General features: G+C 40.6%; 1 protein-coding gene across 1 annotated transcript in view; it reads right to left on the reverse strand.

The window, feature by feature from the left end:
- LOC109407563 (serine/threonine-protein kinase BRSK2) overlaps positions 1–16,285 on the reverse strand; it is a 47,775-nt gene extending 31,490 nt beyond the window's left edge. Inside the window, exons 1-4 of the mRNA XM_019680636.3 lie at positions 15,180–16,285; positions 14,977–15,071; positions 14,644–14,729; positions 13,980–14,120 (exon numbers count right to left, since the gene is read on the reverse strand). Coding sequence (XP_019536181.1) covers positions 13,980–14,120; positions 14,644–14,729; positions 14,977–15,071; positions 15,180–15,282 — 425 coding nt within the window. The 5' untranslated portion in view covers positions 15,283–16,285. The remainder of the gene's footprint in view (positions 1–13,979; positions 14,121–14,643; positions 14,730–14,976; positions 15,072–15,179) is intronic.
- Between the last annotated feature and the right edge of the window lie 408 nt (positions 16,286–16,693).

Consider the following 16,693-nt stretch of genomic DNA (forward strand, 5'->3'; position numbering starts at 1 on the left):
AAATGTTGGTCTGCCAAAACCAAACTGGCTGTTCGATTTCACCGCCTCGTAAATCAACCAATTTGCAAAGAAAACGATTATTTTCGTCTATCTGTTGATAAAGTAGCCGAAAATTAGATTATTCATAGTTTTAGGCAGAATTTATGTTTATTCTGTATTTGGACAAACTTTGAGTGAAATCTTTGATTGAAGTTGGGATATAAACTATTTATCCCAACTTCAAAGCAATGATGCTTATACATGATGCAATGTTTGTTTGTTTATGTTTAGATTGTAGATCATTCCCAAAACATCCTGAACCCGTCCCATATAGAACTTATATGTAGGTGACGACGGTTCCAATTTAGTATCCAACCTAGACGGAATGAAAGTCGACTATAGCGATGTCAACCATCATTTCCCATTCTACCCTTCATGCCTTACCAATATTGTTTAGCTTGTTTTAAAACGTTCAATTTTGTCGTGTCAAACCCCATGCCAATAATGCCCGCCCGCCTGTCGGTCGGCTGTGTTGTCACATACTCTTGTTCCAAGTGAAAGGCTTATTCGCTGCTTCCTTCCACCTATCGAAAGTTTCAATGGCTAATCATTTCGTTTTAGTTGGCATACCTAGCATACGTTCATGGAAACCGGGACGACACGTACGGAAGCCGCTTCTGTATTGCATAATGAGGACTCATTATGAATTGCTCGCGATATCGATACCTACCCATGTAGTCCCCTAGAAACAGATACATACAGAGAGTAGTGGGACCATTTCGACAGGGCTACTATTGTGGGCTCTTTTTCGCTGTAACTCAGTTAATATTTAACCAATTGACTTGATTTTTTTGTACGAGGTGCCGTGCACAAAAATTCAACTGGATTGGTTTGTAATTGGCTGAGTTATACACTCAGCGAAGTAAACTACCGAAATTTATCAAAATACCTCATGAAATTTAGCCATAACTGTAAAGTATGGATGCCATAAGAATACCTTATGAAAATTGAACATGCTTATTATGGCCTAATAACATATGATAAACTTATGAAAAGAGCAGAAAAATCGTAAAATGATGTAGACTGGAATCGGCAGGCCAAGTCCCAGTGCGGCCGTAGAGCCATAAAAAGTAGAAGAAGAAGAACTGAAAGTTCAAAAAATTTGAGCGACAAAAACCCCCCAACGAAGAGAACAAACCTGCCGGTAATAACCAACGTCACCCTAAATAGAATAGAAACCTAACCGATCAAAAAGTTGGTCAGTTGACCAAACGACATCACATTGCAGAATGGTATGAATGTCGTCCATGACGAAAAGCAGTCTGCAAATGTCAATAACTGTTTGGTTAACATTGTCTCTAACCCTTGGATATTTGCGCAAGTAGAGGTCATGCTTGACCATATGTAATGGTATTTGACGAATCAATGTTGTGATTGTCGGACTTATCAGCTGTTGGGAATCAAACCAGACAATGCTTTTATAGGTTCGTATGAAATGTAGGTTCACTATACGTGACTTTATTGGTCAAATCAGAAATTGTATGACGTACGTTAGAAGGGTGATTCCATGCTAAGAGCTGAGGGTGACAGGTTCAATTCCGAACATTTCTCGGATACTTTTTCAAAACAACGTATCAACATAGGATTTGCGTGTATTATACGTCGTTTTGAAAAAGTATTCGAGATTTCATGAACTTTTCGTAAAGGGAATTTCAATCACTGTGGAAGTGCTGAGAAGCACACTTTGTATGGGAATTTTACGCCAAGAAGAAAGAAGGAACCCTACAACTCTTATTGACTCTAACTGTTTCGTACATCGATGCAAGTGATCACACAGCCCTGCATACAGCAGCAGAACCACAACTAAATCTTGACCTTCTGCCGGGGCGCTGCATAAATAATAAACGAACAACCTAGAGAAAGAAACCGAGAGTGGCTACAGGTGCCCCCCACCACTAGAGGTTCTTTCATTCGGTTTTCCACACCTTTTCTCGGTCGCTCGTCGACGACGACGATGACCAACCAGACCGTGGAGAGTGTGAATGTCCGGTGGTGGTAGCACCCGATTTACGATACGACACCCACCTTAGCATTATCGTAGGACATCTGTTGTATGTTGTACATATATAATCCTATTGGCCGTTGTTGGTAGCGCACACATGGTAGAAGAATCCTTACGATGACGCTCGGAAGAACGGTTCCTGTCCCCACGTTTTACCGCATTATTTGACTAACCTGGACGATGCCAATGCCAATACGAAAGTGAAACGTTATATGAAATCATTATAATTTGGTGCACACCGTGGACATATTTTTTTGTATTTTACTCTCAAAATGTTTAAAGTAATTCCTGTTGGAAATCGTCTTGGGCTTCCTTTAGGAATCCTCGCTGGTATCGCTCCAAAAATACTGCTGGGATTTATTTAGAAATGTCTGATAGATTCTACCAGGAAGTTTTACTGGAATATCTCTGGTAATTTATGCTGGGAATCCTCCTGAAATTTTCGAAGGACTCCCAACAGTGATTACTGGAGAAATCTCAGCTGAAAATGGTAGAGAAACCCCAGCAGAAGAGAAAATCTAGTAGGAATATCTGCTGATACCCTAAAAAATTATAAAGGAAACCTTGAAAAAATCTCTGAATGAATCGCAACAGGAGTTTCTACAGAAATCCTAATAGAAGGTTCTGAAAGAATCCTTGGAGTAATCACAGGAAGTCCATATCCTTCCTGTGATTCCTCCAAGGAACATTCCTCCAAAGAAAGACTCTTGCAGAATCTTTGCAGAAACCTCTGAAGCAATCCCAACGAGAATATTTAGTTTACTGTTTGGAATTGCTTGCCTATCGTACACAAATCATACAACTATCGCTTGCCCAACAACTGTGTTGAGCAAGAATAATTGAAGCTTAGGATGCAATCAAACGTGTCGTTTGCATTCTGTTTGATACAACAGAATGTTTAGACTTTAGGAGAATCCCATCAGCAACTTGTGAAGAAATTATTAAAGCATTTCTATACAGATTTCTTTAGGATTGCCTCCAGAAATGCCTGATGCGGCTCTCTAAAAATTTTAGGAGAAATTTCTGAAGAAATACCTTTAAGGATTCCTTCAGAAATTTCTGAAAGGTTTCATCCAAGAATCCTTATGACATTACCACTATAAACTCTTGCTAGGATTCCTCCTGCAATTCCTGCTGTATTTTTTCATGGATTCCCTAGAAATGCAGTATCCCTGCTGGGAATCCTCTTGAGATTATTTTAGGAACTACTGACGGGATTCTCCAGGGCTGCTACTGGGATTCCTCTAGACATTGCTTGCAGGAAGCCTCCATGATTTTTTCTAAGTTCTCCATTTAAAACCTGCAGGGAATCCTACAGTAAAATGATCCTATTGAAAATTATTGACAAATATCAGCAAGAAATTAGGTCTCCAGTTAGTCTAGTGGTTAAGGATGGATTGCCAATCTGGAGACGGCGGGTTCGATTCCAGTTCCAGTCGGGAAAATTTTCTCGACTCCCTGGCCATTGTGTACCATTGTACTTGCATCACAATATACAAATTCTTGCAATGGCAGGCAAAGATAGACCTTCAATTAATAACTGTGGAAGTGCTCAAAGAACACTAAGTTGAAGCGAGGCAGGCCAAGTCTCAGTGGGGACGTAGAACCATAAAGAAGAAGAAGAATTAGCAAGAAATTACGAGTAAAGTTTCCTGAAGGAATCCCAGCAGTAATTATTGGTTTCAAAGAGCAGAAGAATTCAGTGAAAAAAAAATCGCTGGAGGAACCAAAGCAGAAAACCCTGGAAGAACTCGGCTGTTGGATCTACACTCCCGTTCAAAAGTTTGGGGTCACCCCCTCAAAAACATGTCATTTTTTTAGGCCCATATCTCCGCCAATTTGCGTCCGATTTCAAAACCCTAGGTTTCATTCAAAAGATAATAAGTCAAAGAAACTTTGAACATGATTTAAAAAAAAACTTTTTCAAAAAATTTTGTATGTAAACTTAACCCAAAGTTGCCAAATTTTCTAAAAAATGAATATAAACTTACGGCAGTGTCGCTGGAAGTTGGGTCGACCAAATTTTAAGATGAGAGCGGTAATATGACCCATTTTCTATTAGCTTTCAACTGCTTTTTACAGAACTTAGCTAAAAAATCTAGAAAAAAAGTTATTAAGTAAATTAATCCTTGATGTCATCGACCAAAAGTTTGGGGTCACCCCTCAATATGATGTATCGGCCAAAAGTTTGGGGTCACTTTCGTAACACATGGAAAAGTGATTTGGTGATATCTTCGTCATCTATAGTTCAATTTTAATTATTTTTGGCTCATTTCAAAAATAATTAACTAAATTTACGTTTGATGTCTTCAACTTAACGTATTTAACGATTTTTGTATATAAAAATGTTATGTAAAGTTAGCACATTATACCACGCTTCAAAAAATGAGGCAACTTTAAGTTAAGTTTTAGTATGTAAATTCCAATAAATATGTGTGGTTCAATGTCTATGCAGTAAGTATCATTCATTTTGTTTCAAATAAGCCAAGAAGAATTAAAATTGAATGAAAGATGACAAAGATATCAACAAATCACTTTTCCATGTTTTACGATAGTGACCCCAAACTTTTGGCCGATACAGCATTTTGAGGGGTGACCCCAAACTTTTGGTCGATGACATCAAGGATTAATTTACTTAATAACTTTTTTTCTAGATTTTTTAGCTAAGTTCTGTAAAAAGCAGTTGAAAGCTAATATAAAATGGGTCATATTACCGCTCTCATCTTAAAATGTGGCCGACCCAACTTCCAGCGACACTGCCGTAAGTTTATATTAATTTTTTAGAAAATTTGGCAACTTTGGGTTAAGTTTACATACAAATTTTTTTAAAAAAGTTTCTTTTAAATCATGTTCGAAGTTTCTTTGACTTATTATCTTTTGAATGAAACCTAGGGTTTTGAAATCGGACGCAAATTGGCGGAGATATGGGCCTAAAAAAATGACATGTTTTTGAGGGGGTGACCCCAAATTTTTGAACGGGAGTGTATATTCTAGGTAAGGGAACGAAACGGTTAAGATTTGTCTTTACGTTCTGGTAACGGTTGTTACCATTCTGAGGGACGAATCTTAACCGTTCTAGATAATCAAGAACTGAGAAGCCGAACTCCCTAACCTGGAACCCTGCAGGAACTTCAAGAGGACCAGGAATCCCAGGAGGAAATCCTGGAGGAAACTTAGGATGAATTTTCGGAGGAACCCTAGCAGGCATCCCTAGAGAAACTGATGGACTTTTGAAAAATACTCTGAAAATTTCTGCTGGGATTCCTCCATAGGTTTATCCAAGAATTTCTCTGTGATTTGAAGCATTCCTCTCGAAATACCTCCAAAAGTTCTTGCTGGGACTCATCCATGAATTCCGCAAGCATTTCCAGTTGGCGTTTCTGCACTTATTGCTCTAGAAGTTCTCCAGGATTTCCCGGAGAATTTCCAACAGAAATTGCTTGAAGAATCCCAGCAAGACTTTTCGTGGGATTCCCACCACGAATTCCTGGAGAAGTTTAAGCAGCATTTTAAAAGCAATTTCAATAAGAGAAACTCCTAAGAGGATCCTTAAAGAAACTCAGACGGAATCCCTAAAAAAACTCAGAATGATTTTCTATATCACACTAAGAATAAATCACAGAATTCTGTGAAATTTCACCGAAATCTCAACAGCAGAATTTTCGGTGATCTGTTCGGTGAAATTTTGGTTCACCGAACGATCTGTAAAGATTGTAAATTTGAATCTGTCAAAAGCACCGAACAGTTCGGTGATTTTTCTACATGTTTTCTGTGAATTCATTGTTTATATTTGTAGGATTCACAGAACTTTTCGGTGAATTTTCTCAAACTTACGGTGATTTTTCAGTTGGATGATTTGCGGTTCACCGAAGTTTTCTGTGAATCTTTACAGTTTTTTTTGTAAAATGAAATTTTTTTATCGAATTTATTTATTTGATTAAAGAAATTATTGATATACTTTTCTAAGAATCCTCGACAAAATCTTCAATGAAATCGCCAACATTTGCACCAAACTGCCAACAAAAAAATAGACAACCTTTTGCCTGATCTTTCCAAAAACCGATACAATAATTCATTCAAAAATGTAGCCATTTCTTCAAGAATTGACTCAGAAATGCCTGCAAGAAATTGCATTCGATGAGTTTGGGAGCTGTGCTGAGGATTCTTCGGGAACCATCTGAACTTGTTTCTAAAATTCTTGTTTGGTTTTCACTTTCCACCATCCCGAAATAACATTTAAATCCAATCGATTCCGTTTTGACAATCCGTGCTTGGAGCGGACCTGGTGTGATGGTTAGAACACTTGACTATCACGCCGAAGACCTGGGATCGAATCCCACTCCCGACAAACTCACAAAATGTGGGTTCTTCCTTCGGAAGGGAAGTAAAGCGTGGGTCCCGAGATGAACTAGCCCAGGGCTAAAAATCTCGTTAATACAGATAAAAAAAAATTCCGTGCTTGGCAATATTCCCGCCTGCGGGTTTTACAGAAATTCGGTGAAAATCGTAATGCACGGTTGACATTTTCATGTTTACCGAACATGTATGTTAAAATTTCACAGAATTCGGTGATTTGTTCCTCTTCGCCGAAGTTTCAGTAAACTTTTGACAGTTGGACTGGAAGACTACGGATTTCACAAAAAGTTCTGTGAAAACATATTTTTCAGTTTAGTTTCGGTGAATTCTTTCGCAGAATTCTGCGATTCATTCTTAGTGTGTAGGAATCTATAGAGAAGTTGCAGCAAGAACTGCTGCATGAATCCCATAAAAAATAATTGAATAATGGGATAAACTTCAGCAAGAATTTCTAGATAAGAAATTCCAGAGAAATTTTTGGATAAACTCTAAGAGGAGTTCGTGGTGGAATCCTTGGGAAAATCTCTGGAGATACCACAAGAGGGATGTTTGGAAAAAAAAATCCCAGGGATCTTTTGAAAAATGCCAGTACAAATCACACAAGACGCCTCTGCAGTTATCCCAGGGGGCATTCCTAGAGAGATTTCTGAAGGAACTCTTGGAGAAATCCGCGGGTTCAGAGGCATTTTATGGAGACTAGTGGGCGTTCCAGGGGGTTTCAAGATATTTCAAAGGTGTTCCAGGGGATGTAAGAAGCGTGCCAGGGGGTTTCAAGTGGTATCAGGGGCATTTACAGGGGTGGGATTAGGAGGTTGCATGAAATTTCAAGGATGTTTCAGGGCATTTCAGGGGCGTTTCGGGGACTTTCAAAGTGTTTCAAGGGCGTTCCAGATGATTTCAGGGGCGTTTTAGAGAGTTCTTGGGGCTTACATGAGGTTTCGGGGGCATTACAGGGCTGTTCCAGAGGATTTTAGAGGCGTTCCAGAAAGTTTCAAGAGTGTTCTATGTGTTTTCTAAGGGGTTTCTAAGGGGTGTTCCAGGAGTTTTAAAGGGTTTCATGGGTTTTCAAGATGTTTTCGAGGGATTTCAGGGATGTTTCAGACCGTAATGTCATTCGAACAGGGTAATCGACTTTATAAAACGAGATGAGCCTAGTTGGGATCGAGTGCTACATCAACCGATGTCCATCACAGACACATTTATTATAGAGAAAATAAATTTTCAACTACTAGTGTGAACCGTTCAAAAATAGGCAGGAGTAGGTCAACATTAGGATAGTCAAGCTAAAAATTATTTTCAGCTTACCGAGTTTAAAAATGTTGTAAACTAGTGTTGATCATTTTTGACTAAACTAAAAAATCTCGAATAACATTGTTGAAGTAACAAAGGTTGCCAATCGTAGTAGCAGTTGCTAATCAAAGTAACAGTAGAATAATCCCGTTTGACAGTATAAATATCTGTAGTTGTTAACCAGTAAATCATTCTTCAATAAACCATCAAGCGAGAAACATCAATCTTCCAATAGGTTGTGGGCCCAGTCTCGCCCACGGAAGAATCAAAAACCAATCAAATTGGAGAAATTGAAAAACCTGGAGCCGATACCAACCGGGACGGAGAAGAAATCCACTACGGAGAAATATGAAACCCGAAGAGCCCCTGAAGTTCAAGATTCGAATTGGAATCCGGAAGCAAGAATGACCACCAGTGCGAAAAAGGCTGAAATAATTCAGTTCTCCGGAGACGGGTTCGATACCTGGAAGTTCCGTGTCGAGACCCAGCTGGCGGCTCAAGGCGTTCGGGACATCATTACAGACGATCCACCAGTGGAAGCGGATTCCAAAGATGTGAAGAAGGTTTTCCGGGAGAAGGATGACAGAGCAGAGGCGTTGCTGGTTACTTTCATCGTCTACAGTCACCTGGAATACGTCCGGAACAAGCCGACAGCGAAGATCATGTGGGAATCCCTGTCAAACACGTTCTCCAAGAAGGGATTTGCTTCACAAACATACATTCGTCGGTCCCTGGCTCTCCTCCGGATGGATGAAGGTACTGCGTTAGCCAATCACTTTCGGCGATTCGATGAACTCGTGCGGTAGCTGAAGAATACTGGGCCGATGTTGACAGAACTCGATCAAGTGAGTCAGCTTTTCATTTCATTGCCGGCCTCCTATGATGTTGTGACAACGGCGATGGAAAACCTAGCGGATGACCAGATCAAGCTAGACATGGTGAAGGTTCGTTTACTGGCAGAGGAACGGAAGCGATTGGGAAGGGGTGACAGCGCGATGAACAGTTCTGATGAAATGGTCCTGGCGACAACGGCGAAAAATACGTCGGATGATGGTCCCTAATTTTCCGGCAAATGTTTTGGGTGTGGATCATTTGGCCACAAACGTGCGGCCTGTCCCAAAGCAAGGATCTATGGGCGAGCTCAAGCGGCAGACATCCCGGTAGACCGAGAGGTGGCTTTGGTCTCTCCCGATGAACTAAACAAGTCTACGCAATACAAGCTGGAATGGATACTCGACTCTGGAGCAAGCAGGCATATGGCAAACTCGGATAAACTTTTTTCTTCGATTGTGGAGTTGACCAACCCGGTAACCATCGATAGCGCCAAAAATGCGGAAAGTATGCAAGCCCTTAAGGAAGGAATCGTGAATGGGAAGGTGGCCACTGAGAGCGGAAGACTGTCATTGAAGATCAGTAAAGTGTTGTACGTCCCAAATCTCCGGTTCAATTTACTATCCGTAGCGGCGTTGCTGAAGGTTGGTGTAAACGTGAAATTTTATCAGGATCGAGCAAGTGTGGAGATGTTATCGGTGAAGCCATGATGCGCGGTAAATTGTTTTATCTCACGATGGATGTGGAAACGAAATCAGCATTAACAGCAGGATCTGGAGAAATCAGTGATGTGGAAGGTTGGCATCGGCGATATGCTCATCTGAGCTACCAAAACGTGGAGAAGCTGCAACGTTCGAAAATGGTCCACGGAATGACGTTTACGAAAACCACCAAAAAGTTTGGCGAAACGTGTGCGGAAAGCGGATTTGCACGTTTGCTCTTTAACGATTCAAAACCAGCGACAACAAGACCATTGACCCGGATCAACCGAAGTTCAACGGAGGCCTTCAGAAGCACAGGGTGTCGACTACCTGGAAAAACCTGGAAAGTCAGGGAATGTCAGGGAATTTATTTTTGGACCTGGAAAATCAGGGAAAGTCAGGGAATTTTGTTGATGGTCAGGGAATATTTTTCACAAATCATAAAACGATGTATTCGAGTTATACAACATGATATGAAATTTAAAAAACTTACTAAATTGTTTCTTCAAACGGTAACGTCCATGATTCTAATTTACGATCAAATCAATGTATTAACTTCGTCCTGATTTTTGTAGCATTCAGTTAGCGTAATGCTATTCTGAATTTTTCCATGAAGCCTTATTTCATAACAAAATTATAAGTCCGGTAAATAAACTAAAAATTTAAAAAATATGACACTATACTCAATGCAATGTTTGACGAATTTTTGGTCCATTCTTTGGTGGTATTGTTTTGAGATACCTCACTCCTGCATCTTGATGGGTTTCTAATGAATTAATTTGCGGGTAAAGTCTTGCGATGCGCAGAAGTTTGTTGTTCAGACCACTAGTGATTTTTATTATTTTCTGAAGATATCTTTCAGGCTTATTCTGCGCGGCGTGTGAGGTGAGACGAGTCGAATGAGGTGACAAAAGTCGACACGCCCCATTTGATTTACATTAGTCGTCTCACGTCACGTGAGACGAAACCGTCCGTCTCACCTCACACGCCGCGCAGAATAAGCCTGTTTGTTGAAACTTGAGTAATAATCGCAGGATTTTTTCCGAGATGATTGCGTAGTACTTCGTCTGATTCATTCTAGATCTACGGGAGAGCTTGGTCTGCCTCTTCAACTTAGTGTTCTTTAAGCACTTCTAAAGGCAATTAAAACCTTATGCACTAGAGAACTGGATGTACCCAAGTTATTTCACACATTTTTAATACATTTTTAACTCATGGTTAGATATCACCATGAGTCCACCATCCTAAAAAAAATTTAAATATTTTACGCAGATTTTTGAATTAGCCTTCTTTTGCAAAACACAAATACAATTTTTAATGAATTTTCTAAAACTATTTAGCAAACTTTCCTTGACGAATCATTACCAGACTTTTCGCATGTCTTTCTCAAATTTTCACAAGTTTTATTTTGTATCCAAACGCCATCTTCAATGGTCTTTTGGATTACTCGTGACATGATTTGGTGACATCGTGAAACAGCATTCTATAGTGTTTTTTTTTTTCAAGATTCATACCGTGTTCTCGAACAGACCACTATTTAAATGTATGGCCTAAGTCTGGGCTTCATACACATTTCAAACATTTTTTATGAACAAAAGTCTACGAGGGGGAAGGGGGGTTGGGGTTCTGAGATGGCCGAAAAAAGTCTACGTAGTTTATGGACAGCGCCTTATCAATTTCCTAAAAGTCCTTCATGTAGAACTCGTGTTTCTTAGTTTTTGAACTTATTTTGGAAGAATATCAAAACATCTGCTAGACATCCTGTAACCTTATTTAAGGATTCAACCGATTTCAATGAATGCTTAAAGGCATCAGAGAGTTTAGCAAGCAAACCCGGAACATTATTTTTACAACATAAATGTGGTGCATTTCCGAGAAAAAAAAACACTATAGGAGTTCTAAGTGAGTTTGTCGGCATTGTTGCAGACATCTTAGAGAATTTTACATGGAAAGTTACACGATTCATGAAGGTGGTTTTTATTTACTGTACCTATTTACATTAGTAGGGTATCGTGCCACTTGGGCGGTGGCTTCTATATTCGTCTGTTTCCCACTATAATTCAGTCAATTTTGAACCAATTGACTTGAAATGTTGTACATGGGTAGATACTATACCTATCTCACCACATTCCAAAAGTTGTGTCAATTGGTTCAAATTTGACTGAGTTATTGTGGAAAACAGACGAATATAGAAGCCACCGCCCAAGTGACGCGATTCCCTATCAGAAATAATATTGCAGAACTTTTGAATGAATTTCTTGCTGAAGGATTTTTGTAGAGTGCTCGACAGATTTTATTTTGTGTTTTTTTCATTATGAACATGCGAAATTGGCGACAAAATTGCAGCCACAAAATCTGAACATCTGAAGTAGTTCTAACTAATAAAACAAAATTCACCCTAATAATGTTCTAGGAGTAATGTCTTCCAAATATACTAGTTATAATTTTGACATTATTTAAAGAAAAAGGTTAGTTGATCTTCTTAAAGAACTTTTATCTAAATTAGGGAATTTTTGGGGGTAGGTAGAAGAACTCTGAAGAAATACTGTAAATATGGCTTAAATCTTTTGGAAAAAAAACTGGTGCAGTTTACTTGTTTTTTTTTCTTTCTATTTTTCCACTCCTAGAAGAAAGCAGTAAAATTCAGAAAACTGAATTTCATCTCTTGAGCAGACACCCTTAAGCTTAGATTTACATGACCTGGAATGTTCAGTGAAAGTGACTGGAAAGTCAGGGAAAGTCAGGGAATTTGATTTACAAAATTAAGTCGACACCCTGTAAGCAAAACTCCCGCTGAAATGTGGAACGGAGAAAAGCCGAAGGTGGATCATTTGCTCACATCTGGAAGTCAGGCGTTCTCTCGGATTCCGGAAGAAATTGCATCCCATAGGACGCACAGGACAACGTTGCAAGATGCTGGGATATGCGCCATGTAGTGGTAATCGACTTTGTGTTCCTTCAACAAGAAACCAGTTTGTGGCTCAAGGTGTTCGGAAGAAGTATGAAGATGAAGTGCCAATGACACGCACAGTTGTTCCCCTTACAATGCCGGAAACACAAGAGAAAGAGGGGGAAATAACGCAAGTGGTGGCCGAAGTGCATCCCGATGAACAACCTGGACAAGCAGCGGTAACAACTGAAATGTATCCCGTTGAGCTTCGTAATGAGGCTGATCGTCGTGAAAAAGCAGATCAAGAAACTAAGGACATCATATCAGAAGATTCGACTAGCGAGCCGAGTGATGCGGAATCAGGAGCATAAGGGTGCCGTTATAGTTACGCGTGAGAGTGGGAGTGCGCGTGTGCGAAGCCGCAAAGAAGAATATCAACAATAGCAAATTCACGAAAATCCTATGGACGCGCACTTTCACTCTCACTTTGAAGCGGCACTATGTCATCGCCGTAAGGCAATCCATGACGACTTTTCGCGATGGGGGTGACAGCCAAAAGTGTAAACACAGTGTGAGCACATTTTAACAAAGTTTCGTCAAGTGTCGTTGGTGCTTAACAAATTCTTTTGTGTTCAACTGTCACCCCGATCATCGGATGTCAAAAATACATGGTAAACAAAAAAAATCAGCTGATCGCATCTGTCTCATGGATTGCCTTATTGGCACTCCTACCACAACTTGACAGAAGTAGCTTTCAGAATGAGACTGCTCCAAGGACCAGTGGTCGGGGGTGCAGGAAACCAGGTGGGTTCAAAGATTTTATTGCTTCGTATGGATCGTTTTCTGCTGTGGATATTCCTTCTCAGGTTACCAAAATGTTTCACCCCGATGATGATATGGAGCACGATATGAACAGTCTTGGCCATCGCAAATACGAGAGGAATAGAAAACAATCGAATGGACGTACGAACTTTGTTCCTGAGCGGCAAATCAGTAGAGAAGGCACCAGAATGTCACGCCAAGCCAGGAGAAGTATAGAACAACCAGTTATAGCAATAGACGTAGAGCATGTTACCATTTGACTGAGTGGATTGACGACGGACCTTGGAGAAATGAAGTCAATATACCCAACCCAAAGACAACCATGGCACAGACGGAAGTAACGCAAAGGACAGCAGGACGAATGCAGCCGGTGTACGTTCCAACTCAACATCAAGAAGCTTGCAGCGTCATCAACCTTCGAAGAAAACTAGGATTAGTATTAAACAACTGAGAGAGGGTGTTGAAGTAACAAAGGTTGCCAATCGTAGTAGCAGTTGCTAATCAAAGTAACAGTACAATAATCCCGTTTGACAGTATAAACATCTGTAGTTGTTAACCAGTAAGTCATTCTTCAATAAACCATCAAGCGAGAAACATCAATCTTTCAATATACATTTCACTAGGTCCCATGCATTTTTCTTCCGTTGTATCTTGAGTTCGGTTGCATGTAGGAAAAAAAATGTACACTTTTTATAATTCAAAATTGTTTGAAGAATATGTGTGATATTAAAAATATCAAACATTGTTTTCTTCCGATTCTTTTGAAAATCTGTGATATTCTACAGCGAGTTTGTTATGAAAACTTGGCAGGAATTATTTCGAGAATTCCGTCATATAGTAGAATTTTTAGTTGTTTCAGAAATGATTGGTGATGATTATGATGATTTGCATTCAGCTTTACGAATTGATAAATATCAGCATTTTTTAGTTTATTTTAGTTTACCATCCCTCTTCCAATGTTGTATCGCAATGATTCTCAACCTGCCCAGCCCATCCCTATTATTGTTCAGCACCCTTGTACCCTTGTTGTCTTACATCACACACTTACCATATTGAATGCGAATGGCAGAAATCCAGCGCAGAGATGATTTGCCGAAAGAACTTCCGCGCCTCCTTGGGCGTGAGCCGTCCCTTTTTCACCAGATAGTCGAACAGCTCGCCACCGGAAACGTGCTCCAGCACCAGATATCTGCGAAATTGTGCGGCATTTTATTTCCGTTTCTTCCAGTCAGTGTATTAATTTTCGGCAACACACAGATGGGCACTACCTAGGTAGTATAGCGGAACACATACACAAAGTAGCCAATGATATGCCATGCTCTAGAATGGTTCACACAAGCTTTTGTTTCTTCGCGGAAAAAAGCTACCGTACACTGGCGATAGATCCATGAGCGCACATGAGCCGCACGGGCAAAAACACAAACAGAAGGCACTTTTTTTTTGCTGCATTATTGATTGATTTTTTAATATTTAATTTTACGGGCTTTCGCTGGCGCTCGCTGTCTGGCCTCTTCCGCAGAGTCCTGTTTGTGCCATGTGCCGTGTCCGTGTGTATGAAGTAGGCTTGTAGGTAATTGCAAACAATGATGGGTTCTAAATAGTAGGCCTTTGTGGGGCACGCAAAGCATCGGCACGAAAAAAACGAAAATCAACGACTACTAGAGCAGGGTTAAACGCAAATGGGTTTCAAAAAAACGGACGATTAAACTTACAAGTACTTCCGATTTTCATAGACATCCGTCAGGCCAAGGACGTGTGGGTGGTCAATTAGTTTCATTATAGCTATTTCTCGCTCCACCTGGGCGGCGTATGTTTAGTCGTGTTATTTTTATGTATTGGTCGATGATGTATGATGGTCGATGTAAAAAGTTAGGTTGTTGATGTTGTCGAACGTGTACCGCATAATTGCAAGTGGGTTGAATGAAAATTTATCAGAATGAAAAAAGGAGCGGAGAGAATGAGGGCAAAGATAAAGAAAGGACATAAAAAGTGAGTTAATTAAGATGTGTTCGGTTTGCTTTCATGATGTCGAGGAAGATAATTACTTTCATCAGCACTGATTCACTGAGCTTTTCCCGGTTGATAATTTTAATTGCTACTTTTTTCGCGGTGACACAATGTACTCCTAATTTTACGAGGCCTGAAAATGAAAAATGAACGAGGAACGTAGTGTGAGACGGTGCTGCGGTGCCTGCTTCCGTAGACTTTGACGTTAATTTGAGAGGACTTGTGGATGCGATCCTCTTACCAGTTTGACCTTTCCCCAGCGTTCGCTCCAGACGATATGGCCCCACATATTGATGAGCCTCGTTGGAAGGGGTACTATTTTCCTTCTGCACTTCTCTGCTCATTTTACTTCAGTGGATGGATAGATTGATCTTAGTTGGCCGCCCGCTTTTCTTCCATTCACTAAACCAGCCTGCTACGATGGTATTCTTCTAATCCAAACGAAATAGCCCAATGAAACTAGACACAAATTTCACCGCCTTCTTTCTTCGATTGCAACAGAAGTCACACGATTCATTTGATTCCTCTGACGCGTATCGATAATCGAATTTCACTGGCACATCTTCCACGATTCCATCAATCACTGCCTTCGCCTGGAATTTCCAACATTTTGGCCACTAATTTGTATCCGATTCTGGTCGTGTCGCACTTTAAAACCCTTCAAAACACTCGTATTCAGTGTCTTGAATTCTCCACCTTATTTGAAAAATCAATATTCTACGTATACGCGAGGAGAACCATCGGAGCGCCGAGAGCCGAGCACCGCGAATCCGTGAAGGGGCAGAGTCCTTCTCCTGCACTGTATTGTGCACTTTTTCCTTCGATTTTTCCTTTTCCCAGCCCGTCTGCCAGCACAAATCCGCACAATTCGTGTGTAATCGCGCGGAAAAACCCGATTTTGGACACTTTCAACAACCTCGAGTGACGCACTTTCGCAAATTTCCGCACTTTAACCAGAGAAAAGACAACCCGACCGACCGTACGCGACGGGACTCTCGGCAAGGATTAGCTTAGCAAAGTTTCAATGGCGATTTCCACCAGCCACCAGCAGAGCAGCCAGTATTGACATGTTCCTCCCTCGGAGAAGAACAACCCCCCTGCGCTCCGGTCGTGTGTGTGTGCAGAGCAGGAGCGAGAGAACACGCAGTTAGTTGAGAACACTCACAGAACGTGTGTTGGTGTTATGCGGAGAAAAGCAGGCGGCGAGTTTTCCTTTATTTCCCGACGGATGCCATGCTTTTACCAATGTCGTCGCTGCTGTCGCTCTCGAGCGCTACTAAGCGGAATAGGATACTTTTGGTTGGACAAATCCTTTCCATTAAAACGGTCGGTGTAGTTGTGCGTGTATGTATGCAATGCATGTTTCGATTGCAACCCTCCCGTGCACCACCCCCAGGCTGTAATGTGAGAGTGTGAGTATGCGAGAGTGAGTGAACTGGTTGGGTGAGTGTCACCCCCCTTATCCTGTGAATGGCATGTGAGTGAAATAATTTCACGTCAACAGGAGCAGCACGCGTTCCCTTCGTATTATCTGGGATCGAAGGAGTCTATCGTAATTTTTCTGACACTTGGGTTGCTGCTGAAATAAATTGGACATGGTTGCCAAATTTTTCTTTTACATTCAATCGTTATGGGTTATGGCTTGTCCGCACTGAGCGCATGAAAATTCTGCTCTTTGGGTTTACACCATCAAACACATCATAAAATAGAAATCTTTTCATCCTATCAGATAGAAGGATGTTGAAATATCCTAAA

The sequence above is a fragment of the Aedes albopictus genome, chromosome 3 (assembly GCF_035046485.1).
Source record: "Aedes albopictus strain Foshan chromosome 3, AalbF5, whole genome shotgun sequence".
NCBI classification, from domain to species: Eukaryota; Metazoa; Arthropoda; class Insecta; order Diptera; family Culicidae; genus Aedes; species Aedes albopictus.